Below are 11,731 nucleotides of genomic sequence, written 5' to 3' on the forward strand. Positions count from 1 at the left end.
GTACAACAAAGCTTGGAATAAAATAAATAAGACAAAAAGATATATATAAAAATATAAAATTTTATTAGCTAAAGGAATGATAGTTGGTCAAAAAAATATAAAGGAAGGGTGAGAATTCAATGAATATATTATATTAATTTATAAAAACAAAATTAAAGGACAATCACATGGAGTCTGTCTACAAGAATCTAAGTAAGTTTACATTTAAAAAAAATTATAAGTTAACCAAACGAAATTATTAATAAAAAATATGTGATTAACAAAAAAAAAGTCAAATTATTTACAATAAGGAGTCTGTTTATTTATTAGAGTCTGTTTTTGCTTATAATTGTATTTGAGAAAATGTACAAGTTAACCAAATAAAATTAACAATTGAAGGCATGTAAATAATTTAAAAAAAAGTCCAATTATTTGCAACAAGAAATTAGCCTATTCACAGTAGTATATATGTATTTCTACTTGACCAAATTTACAAGTTAATAAAAGAAAAGTAACAATTGATTATTTGAAATAAAAAAAAAGTCCAATTACTTATAATGACAAGTCCATTTGTTTACAAGAGTTCATATGGGTTTACACTAGTACTTTTGGAGGAGAAAAATTATAAGTTAATCAAAATTAATTAACAACAGAAGGGGTAAATTATAAGAAAAGTTTATTTATTTATTTATTTTTACATCAAAAGTCTATCCACATGGGTTTACATGTGAGATCTTTTCACTCATTAAGAGCAATTGGATCATTTTAATGAGAAGAATAATTACAGTCTTTAGGCTTGTAAAAAAATATCAAAATGTATTAGGCTTGTAAAGAAATTAAGATGGGCTCTATATGCAATTCAATTTAATCTACATTGTATTGTTATTTTTTATATGTCTATTTCGTTCATATTTGAAAAGTTCAATTAATGATTTCTCTCTCAAAAATATTTTCTATATTTACATGGATTCACTTTAAAATTATGTGTTTAAGCCATCAAGCTTATTTCACTGAGATAAACGTCCGTTAGTAATTGTTAATTGTTATTATTTTTAATATTATTATTATGTTTTTAAAGCATATTGCCTCTCATGTGTTTAAGAAAATGTTTCTAATCTCCACGTACAATGTCCACTGCAGGGTGATCATTCTAATTTTAATTTTTCATTAAAATTAAAATTATAAAAAAAGCAACGTGTCCTGTTAGGATGTCTTCCTTGTTTTTCAAAGTACAACTAAGCCATGGAACAAAATAATTAAACGGACAAAAAGGCAACCAAGCATGGATAAAATGATTAAATGAAATAATATAAAAGACAAAAACTGCTTTAGACAAAAAGTCAACTAAACTCTTAAAATTGCTGCCAAACGAAATAATGGGGGGAACTTACCTTTAAGCTATGTTTCCATGCATACAAATTTAAATTTAAATTTGAGTTAAATTTATTACTTAGATTATTATAATTGTATGAATTTGTCTCAATTTCTATATAATTTAAAATTTTTTAAATTCTTATTATTTTAAATTTTATTTCAATCTCTTGGTAATTTGAATAGATCATCGACGGTGTTAATTGGGATTGAATTGTCAATGTCGATTGAAACCAAACTACTGGTACCAACTGAGACCAAAGTTCAAGTGACAACCAAGAATGGATGTTCGACTTCCACAAGATTAGACTGTCGCAAATAATGGTCCTGTTCCAGTGAAAGTCAACCATTCAAACTGTTAACTTTAACTAAAATCAAACCATCAACGTCATCCTAATTGTTTTAAATTTAAATATGAAATATGAAATTTTATTTAAAATTTAAATAAAAAATTTTAATATTATAATTTAAAATTTTTTATATCATTCCAACAAATAATTTAAAAGTTATGAATTTTAAATTTTAAATTTTAAATTTAAATTATTAATCTAAATTTATCTGTCCAAATACAACTTTAACTGCTTCAATACAACTAACACAATTAAATATTATAAAATTTATTGAAAACTGAGTAATAATAAAATGATAACTGATTTTTTTATTCAAAAAAAATATATATTTATTATTTTATTATACTCAATTATTAATAAATTTTGTGATATTTAATCATGTTAGGGGGTTATAATTCTTTCAAAAATAAAACTAAACTAGAAAAATAATTGTAGAAAGCAAGAATTAATTTTTGCGCCAATAATAAATGAATTAATTAATGCAATGGAGAAAAATTGTTAAACAAGAGGACTTTCGCCGCGGCCTGTGCCACCGTCGAAGGTAAGAGTGGAATCGCTTAGGACATTTCTGTGTTATTTATAACATATTTTCCCTACAATCAATCCACCGGGTCCAAAAATCGTTGCTCTCTCTCGAAGGTAACACTGATGTTTCTCGCTCTATGATCTCTAATTGCCTTTCCATGTTGAACTGAATTATTGACAAGAAGCAGGAACAACGAAGTGTCTTCCTGCGACTTGTTCCTGGTTTGCCAATCTGTGTCTTCTTTTTTGTGGTCGAGAAGCTAATTTCCTTAGTTGTATTGGTCTTTCCCTTTTTTTTTTTGGGTGGGATTGTTATCATCAGTTCACCACTGAAATTTTTTCGTCAATTGATTTTTCGAATTTTATGCTGGATCGATGCTGGTTAAATTACTTCTCATGCACTGACTTAGCTTTATTTTGAACTGAATTGTTGACCATAAGCGTTAAGCAATAACAACGAAGTGTCTTCCTGTGACTTATACCCTGTTTGCCTGTCTCTGTCTTATTTTTTGTGCTTAACCAGTTGATTTGCTCAGTAATTTTTATCCTGGCTATTCAGTCCAATTTTTGAAGCGGAATTTTTTTATCAGCTGTTGGCCGCTGTAATTTTAAATTGTTCCAATTTTACGTTGGATCATCGATGCTAATCAAATTACCATTGATGGACTGATTTGGCACAGTTGGCAGTAAGTTTGAACTTTCAATGTGGTTGATTTGATCCAAATCCTGAAATGTATAAACCTGGTGTTTCTGTACATCCTTTTACTCCCACTTTGGCTTCGGTGAATTTTCCTTTTTAGTTCTTAACTTTGAAGCATCGATTCCTAAAAATGGAGTTACATCTTGTTCGATATATATCCATCACTCATATCTTGTGTCAGAATCTGTGTTATTACCATTGCTTCTTAAATTGTTCACTTTTTCGGTTCCTACTGCTTATTAAATATAGAGTTTAGTTCTTTGATTGTTTTTCATGTTCTTAATTATCATCTTAATATTTTACTGTCTCTATTTTTCTCACGTGTGTTTCTTTTCGTTAACAGTTGAATTTTTCTTTCTAATATGTTGTAGGATATTTTCCTTGCTGACCTTTTATTCCTGAATTTCAATTTGTTTCCTTTCTACATAATAATTTGTGGCTTCCCCCCTCTTTGATTGGTTAAATTGCTCTAACTTGTTGTAGTGATTGCTGATTGAGTTTGGAATTGTTAATTAAGATTATTGTAATGGATTATTTTTTACCTTTGATATGATTCTTTTCCAGTTCTTGTAGCATTGACTAACAGTTTGTTTTCAAAAGGTTGACAGAGAAGAGAACAGGCTTTATAAGGGTAAAGAACTGAGGAAAGTTCAGCCCATGATAATCTGATATCCAACTGCATGAGGAAGACCATGGCACGGGCTTCACCTTTATTTCTAGTTCTTTTGGTTCTTGGCTCTTTCTTTGCAACTTATAATTTGGTAACAATGATAACTCGCTACACATCTTCCACAAACTTGACAGTTGACGAAATTGATGTTAAATTATCATTTGACCCCATTGTTGAGATGCCTGAGACTGTAAAGAATCAGAAGAGACCAAAAGCACTGTTTCATGTAGCCTTAACAGCTACTGATGCAACATACAATAAATGGCAATGCCGCATCATGTACTACTGGTATAAAAAGAAAAAGACCTTGCCTGGTTCAGAGATGGGAGGATTCACTAGAATTCTACATTCAGGAAATCCAGACAACTTGATGGATGAAATTCCTACTGTTGTGGTTAATCCTCTTCCTCCAGGGTTGGACCGGGTGAGGATGCTGCTGTTATTAACAAAGCTATTTATTAATTATTTACAATCTTTATTTCCTTGTCTTTATTTTATTGCTTCAAGAAATATTCTACATGATCATTAAAGTCTGTTTGTGCGCATTACATGCTTATGTATGCATATCTGCCTATCCTTATTGTTATATTTCTATGGTTTTTTTCTGCTTTGTGAGATAAAATCTAGCTTGAAAGCCTTTCATAACACAAAATAGTAACATTTGATCCGTATTTAGGAAATATTGATTTGGAGGAATGCAATGCATCATCAAGAATAACCATTACATTACATATTTCAGTTTGATCTGATTCACATTCTAAAAGGTTTAGGGGCTTTTGAAAAGTTTTTGGAGGAGAAAAATTAGAAGCTCAGTGCTACAGACTTGGAATGTCTTGTGTGGCGGTTACTTTATTTATCTTTGGATTTAGGGTTCAATCTACTTCCAGGACACACACAAACACACACACACATCCATTTTACAAGAAAATAAAGTTGACTTATTTTCAAGGCTTACCTTAAGATATCTGTTTACTTATTGCTTTTTGCTCCAGAGTTTTCATTATTAAAATTATAATCAAAAGAGAATTTTGAATGCCGTGCTTGAAAGTTTCTTAAATGTTTAGATTCCATACATATCTTCATGTGATACGTGGGATTTTATAAAAAATCAGTTTGCAGAAATAGCTAATTAGTTGATAGTTAACGGCTGTTGCTTTAAGTAGTTAGGAAGGATAACCATTAGAATTAACTAAGTGATGTGCAATGCTCTCTATTTCTATTGACTATAATTATGATTGATGAGGGAAGCACTGGTGTTGTTAAATAAACAATTGAATAGTATTTGTGTCCCTTTTCTCAGCATACCCGAATACATTTTCCCTCTTTCTTCATTGATACCATTTAATGATTTTCTGACATATCACTTAATTTGTATGTAGGGATACATAGTTCTGAACAGACCATGGGCCTTTGTGCAATGGCTAGAGAAAGCAACAATAGAGGAAGAGTAAGCTCTTTTATACTCAGTCATCCCTTCTTTATGTCACTAATACCAGAACCTGAATTAATTCCTCCATTGTTTTTACCAGATATGTTTTGATGGCAGAACCTGATCACATTTTTGTAAATCCTCTTCCAAATTTGGCTTATGGGGAACATCCAGCTGCTTTTCCATTTTTTTATATCAGACCAGAACAAAATGAGAAAATAGTAAGGAAGTTTTATCCTGAGGAAAATGGACCTGTCACAAATGTTGATCCAATTGGCAATTCTCCTGTAATCATAAGAAAGGTAGAATTTCCTCACAAAGTTGCTAGCCTCCTACTTCCTTAGACCAGGATCCATTAACTTCTTCAATGGTCACATGATTTTCTGTGACCTTGTGATGTGGTATGGGAAGATATTTGGGAACTAGGGTCTATAACTCTATATTTTGGGCAGTTGGGGTCAGAATTTAGTTAGTGATTTGTACAAAATCTCTTGTTTTTGGGGCCTAGGTTGGGTTAGCTCATATACTCCATTATTTCCTTAAAATATGTATTCAATCCATTTCAGTCATTAACTCTTGATTTTTAAAATGTTGAATCTTGAGAAATGTTTTCTTTGTTATTTTGTACCCTTTCCATTTGCATCGCTTTGTCATTGTAGTGGTTCTTGCAGCCAATAATATCAACTGCTGCTTATCCTCCTTCTTGTATGGTTCATTATCCTTCTATTGAAAGATTTTAGTCAGTCAATAATTTTACATATACTCTCTCTATTTCCCTAGGACTTGCTTTCAAAGATTGCTCCAACATGGATGAATATTTCTATGAAGATGAAAGAGGACCCAGAGACTGATAAAGCTTTTGGATGGGTGCTAGAAATGTATGTCTGCCAAGTTGACACTTGTTTGAATGTAATACATTCAAGATTCTAGTGGCTAAGCATACTGGTACTTTTCATGTCATGTTAATGGTTTTTTTCTTCTTGAACCAAGGTATGGTTATGCTATAGCATCAGCTCTCCATGGCGTTCGACATATTTTGCGGAAAGACTTAATGCTACAGGTAGGGTTTAACATGAAGCTTCTGGTTTTGTACTGGGTCTTGTCATTTGATTTCAGCTTGGCACGATCATATCCAATTCTCAAATTTCTTTTTCGTCTCTGTCCATTTTTTCAGCCTCCATGGGATCTTGAAACTCATAATAAGTTTATCATTCATTATACATATGGATGTGATTACAATTTAAAGGTTAGTTATTTTCATTCCTCTTTTTGAATTATGAAAAGTTTTTGGTTGTAGGATACATGCATATGAATTTCCTTTCTTTTTTGAACACGCATCCAATTTCCTGGAACTTGCATTATTTACTATTCTGCTACAAAGCAATGCTTGGGCAGATATTATCTCTTTCTGAAAGAAACTCATCCATTTCTTATCCATTCTGATATTATCTTATAGGAGTCTTGATGATGTTTCATTAATCTTTGTGCTCAGGGTGAGTTGACATATGGTAAAATTGGTGAGTGGAGATTTGACAAAAGGTCACATCTACGCGGACCTCCCCCAAGAAACCTGCCCTTACCCCCACCAGGGGTTCCTGAAAGTGTGGTATGTCTAAGGATTTATTTCTTCTGTTCTTTTGTTTTTGTTTTTTTTTTTTAAAAAAGGGCTGCACGTGTAGAGCTGATCATGTGATTGCAAGGAGCCAAGGATTATATGGCTAGCAGTATTTTTTTGTGTGATCTCTTCTTCATTTTTCAATGGTTCATGCTTCAAAATTACAGTAGGTTCTATCACAAATTTTTATTAATCATGCATATCTTAAAAATATAACATCAATGGAATCTATTAGGAAAATGGTGTGTACTTACTATTTTTATGCCCACTGTTACCTAAAACTATGTGAGGTAGGAACTAAAGTATACACGTTGAGAAAAAAAGGAAATAAAGTATCCATATTTTGCAAGTTCAACCATTGACCCAATGATTAGACTGTTGAACTAGTTATGCTGTCGTGTTCTTCCGTTGCATGTTGGGGTTGCAGTACCTTATTTTCACCATTGCAATGGGTCCGAGTGTTGAGATTGTAGTATGGATTGAGGTTTGAAAGTTTAAAGGGAAAGGTTTGATAGGTGATGAAATTATTTTCATTATTTTGAGCAACGACACATAAAATATTAGGTTTTTATATCTTAGGTAGCTTGGGTGCCGTCTCAAGTTTGTTTATCCTAACCTTGCACAATCTTATCATAATATTTGATTTGACATCTGTGAGGAGAGAAATGATATGCTAGATTTACATGTCGTTCCGAAATTGAATCTTGCTTTATCTCTATTCTTATGTGACCATTATGTCATATGAAAGAGCAAAATCTTGTTTACCCCTCCCCTCTCTTTCTCTCATGTACATGCTCACATACACGCACGCACGCACAAACAAAAGAAAAGAAAATCAGGAGTGTTATAAGGGAAGGAAAGTCTTTCCAAAATGGACCATTGTGCATTTTGCTCTTATAGGCTCAAGCCGTTTTGACATGACCAATTTTTAACTAGAAAAGTTGTTGGGGTTTATGCAATAGACTGATTATCACTATGGAAAAATCATATACTTAACCTTATGCACTTAAGATACTTATTTCCAATTAAATCTCTTTTATAAATTATTTAATCTATAACGATTGTTGATATTATTAACTTATTAAAATCTACATGTCTTGATATTATTGGATAAAAGTATATTAAGCATATAATGTTATGTATATAAGTCTTGCTCTTATAACTATATTACTCCTCTCATTTGCTAGTCCTGAGTTAAATTTTTTATTAGTTTAGATTTTTTATTTTTTAGATGAATTAGTGAGCATCTTAATAGATGAATTAGTAAGATGAAGATCAAAAGAAATACTTATAGAAGTTGTTGACCAAAACCTCTTAATTAACAATATTCCTAAAAGCTTAGTAAACGATAGAGCACAATGATGTCGTACAATCCATACAACTAACCCTACTTAATCGGATAAAGCTTGTTGTATCGATTTTAGATTTAGGATTAGGTTCTAGCGTTCTGCTTGCTTTTATCTGCTTTCTTTCAACTTCAACGTGGTTTTTTAAATGAAATTATAGTATATATAAATTGGGAAATATCAAATTTTCAAAATGACTAATGGCTGGCAGATAAAAACATTTTGCTTTGAGATGAATTATGAAGCCTATCACTTTTTATCTTGCATTGCAATCTTGGTTATGCTACCACACACCATAAACGTTTGTCTTTCTCCCCAAGTGCCCTATTTGGTATAACCAAAGAAAAGACTCCCCCCCCCCCCCCCCACCAATAAAAAGAATTCCCGTTACTTTGTTTTTTCTTTTCTTTTTTGGGTAACATCTATTACTTTTTTTTTTTGTTGTATTTTATTACTTTTTGAAAGAATAGACATGAAATTTTTTTTTTTCAATTTTTGTTTCATTTTTTTCTGTTCTCTGTGTCAAATGAGTTCCTAGTTCTTGATTACATGTTACTCTCTCCCGATTCAATATTATAAGGTACTTTTAACTGAATTATACCTTTTAATGAGTTAGTGAATTGTCTTTATAGTTATACACTATTTCTATATTAACTTTTATTTAATTGGGTGTCTCAATTAGAAAACCTTACTAATTACACCCCCTAATTAAGGGTATTTTTTGGAAAAACCTTGTAAATTGTACTTTGAAAAACCCAAAATGCCTTTTATTTTTCAATATGATACTTAAAAAAATGCCTTATAATATCGAATGGAAGGTGTACCATTTTGTTTGATCAAATACCACCAGCTTCCTTGTTATATAACACGGAGAATTGATGTTCTAACCGAGAAAAAAAAAAATAAAGCTGAATAAAAAGATATTGAAATCACAAAGAAATAGCGCCAAGTGGTCCAGCACAATGCTATAGATCTCATACCCACCCTATGGCCTTCAATTCTCATTTGAGCAGCAAGCAAACAATGTTATTATGACCATATATAAAGCAGATTCCTCATCTTTGCCTGTCCTGGGCTGCCGGCATGTTCTTGCTTTCTTCATGAACAAGAAAACATGATAGGAAGCAACATTGACCTTCTCTTTCTCATCATGTCTCTGCAGGTAACACTTGTAAAGATGGTGAACGAGGCCTCTGCTAACATCCCCAATTGGGACACACTCTAAATCCAGGCTCAGTCTATCACCATAAGCAGAGTTTCTGTTCTGAGAATTAGAAGTAAAAAGCATAGAGGATCAATATCTGGTGGAAGGCAGCTTTATATTCCTTAAAATTGCCCCCTGATATTCGGTAAAATGACAGTTTGGCTTCTAAATTACTTGGCTGCAATGATAAAAAAATTTGCACGTCTATGAGTTAGCCCTGAAAGTAGTAAACTTGTTGAACATTAGTATCTTTTACAATTTTTGAATTACTTTGGTGAAAAGACTAGCGTGCAACAAGTTCTTTACAGAGGCTAACTTGTACCTTTTAAGGCCAAATTGTTAGTTTAATTGTTCACATGTCATGCTCATATTTGTCTTGTATGTATAGATTTTGTCCCGAACATGTCATTTGTGAAGTGTTGAGGGAAGTAGAACTAGCATTTGATTTGAAATTTGGCTCTTAGTTAATTATGCTGTGTCAAGAAAAAAATTTTATAATGCACTTGGTGCACATTACGTCATCAATATGGTGGCTAATAAAATAGTATTAAAATAGATAATCTGGTCTCATTTCCTTGTCCATTATTTTATTTGTTAAGATTATAGTTGGTATGATACCTAAAGTCATGGATTTATTTATTGGGTTGCATTATTGCTTGCTTATCGATCTACTGGAAATATTCCAACCAAGATTGGGGCTTACAAAATGGCAATAAATGGCTTGTCTATATAAAAACCGTTTTTGGATAAATGGCAATTTTGCCTTAAAAATGTCAAGTGATTCTCAGATAATAATTCAGGAATAAAAATATCCTTTAATCTTTAAATTGTTGTTAGGATATATTCCCTTGTTAAAAATATAAGTTATTTTTAATATTTTAAAGTGTAATATTATAATCATTGTATTTTTTTTTAAAGTACTCATAATAGATAAATCACTTTATATTTATTTTAGAGTGAAACATTCTATTAAATAGAAATAAATATGAAAAGATTATGTTAGTTTGAAGACAAGAAACTATTTTTTTGAGATGAAATTTAATTAAAAATGTTTTATGTTTTTTAAAGGAGAGAGTATAATTTTTCTACCATCATGTATGAGTATTAAAATTATGTTTGATAAGAAAAAAATTAAGTGAAAAATCAATTACACTAAAAGGAAAATGAAGAAATGTCCATTTTTGTGGTATATTTTTTCATTTTGTCTCAGGCAACCTCAATGAAGAACTTTCCGTCACATAATATCTAGTTGTCTTTTGAATAAGATTATGTCAAATAAGGGAAAAAATGTAAACAATAAATTAAAAAATAAAAATGATCTCCAACAAATAGAATCATCTTTTTTAAAAGGTCCAAGTGGACTGACCAAGACAATATGTTTAACTTGATCAGTTCAGAGGATGCTTGTGCATCTTATTCATTTTCCATGATCTTAATGAAGTTCTGAAATTTCTAAGTCTTTTGTAGATGATAGCTTCCATGACTAGAAGAACCATAGGTGACAAGAGGATGGATGGGTGGAGTCTTAGAGTTGTATGGTACTGAAAATGATGTCTTATGACTTATCTCTTATAATGTAACACAGCAACATCATAGCTAGTGCTCATTTTCTTGCAGAGCTGAGCTTGACTGCACTAAGGTCTTCATCAGTGGATTTGAATTTTAAATATTAAATATTAAATATTAAATATTAATACTCATAAAAGAAGGAAAGAAAGAAAGAAATATTGTGTCACTTGTTTAAAGTATAGTTTATGAAACAACCATATCAACTCTGTTCATAGGTCCAGAATTTAATTTGTCCATTTCATGTATGGTCCTTAGAGTTTTTCTTGAATAATGTGTATAGCACAATGTTATACCTTTTCTTAAGAAATCTAGCTCTTTAGTGGCTTGAGATTTGGTTTCTGCAGAAAAACATGAAAGAGTAATTTTAAATAAGTTTATATGCGTTACAAATATAAAAATAGATAAATCGTTTTAATTGAAATATACAAGTAAATCATGTTTCTCTAAGTCAATAATAATAATAATAATAATAATAATAATAACCAACAATCATTGGTCCTAAGAAAAATGAATATAATAGTTTAAGTATGAGTCTCAAATTCAAATTCATGTGAATGAATAAAAAGTATTTTTAGAGAATTACCCTCAATTGAGTCCATGATAAAAAAAATCTAACCTAATCAAATAGCTATATAATAATAATAATAAGCCTAGTAATCATGAACATAGCTTCCCTATGCCGTTTTTGGTTAATCTCTTTTCTTCAATAATTTGCCACTACCATTATTCCAGTTCGCTTTTATATATTTAAATTAACACTTCCTTCCCTAGAGCAGTATAATGCCACTCACTATATACTTTATGGTTACCAAGAGAACCAATAAGACGCTGCACTTCTTGATCATATATATATATATATATATATATATAAAGATGCTTGTGACCTACTAGAGGTGGTGCAGAAGAAGATCTAGATCACGTCCTCATGCACTGTCCACTAGCTCAATCCAGCTGGCAACTCATTACCACATTG

General features: G+C 31.1%; 1 protein-coding gene across 1 annotated transcript; it reads left to right on the top strand.

Annotated features, from left to right (window-relative positions):
- Positions 1-2,213: 2,213 nt before the first annotated feature.
- LOC129312647 (hydroxyproline O-arabinosyltransferase RDN2) lies at positions 2,214-9,749 on the top strand. Its single transcript, XM_054955324.1, has 9 exons — positions 2,214-2,339; positions 3,526-4,019; positions 4,975-5,042; positions 5,125-5,326; positions 5,805-5,902; positions 6,015-6,084; positions 6,199-6,270; positions 6,517-6,630; positions 9,148-9,749. The coding sequence occupies exons 2-9, from the start codon at positions 3,606-3,608 to the stop codon at positions 9,208-9,210; spliced, it is 1,101 nt and encodes a 366-aa protein (XP_054811299.1). The 5' UTR covers positions 2,214-2,339; positions 3,526-3,605; the 3' UTR covers positions 9,211-9,749.
- The last annotated feature ends 1,982 nt before the right edge of the window (positions 9,750-11,731 follow it).

Source organism: Prosopis cineraria, unplaced genomic scaffold (genome assembly GCF_029017545.1).
Source record: "Prosopis cineraria cultivar Desert tree isolate PC_DT_omini unplaced genomic scaffold, ASM2901754v1 PC6, whole genome shotgun sequence".
NCBI lineage: Eukaryota > Viridiplantae > Streptophyta > Magnoliopsida > Fabales > Fabaceae > Prosopis > Prosopis cineraria.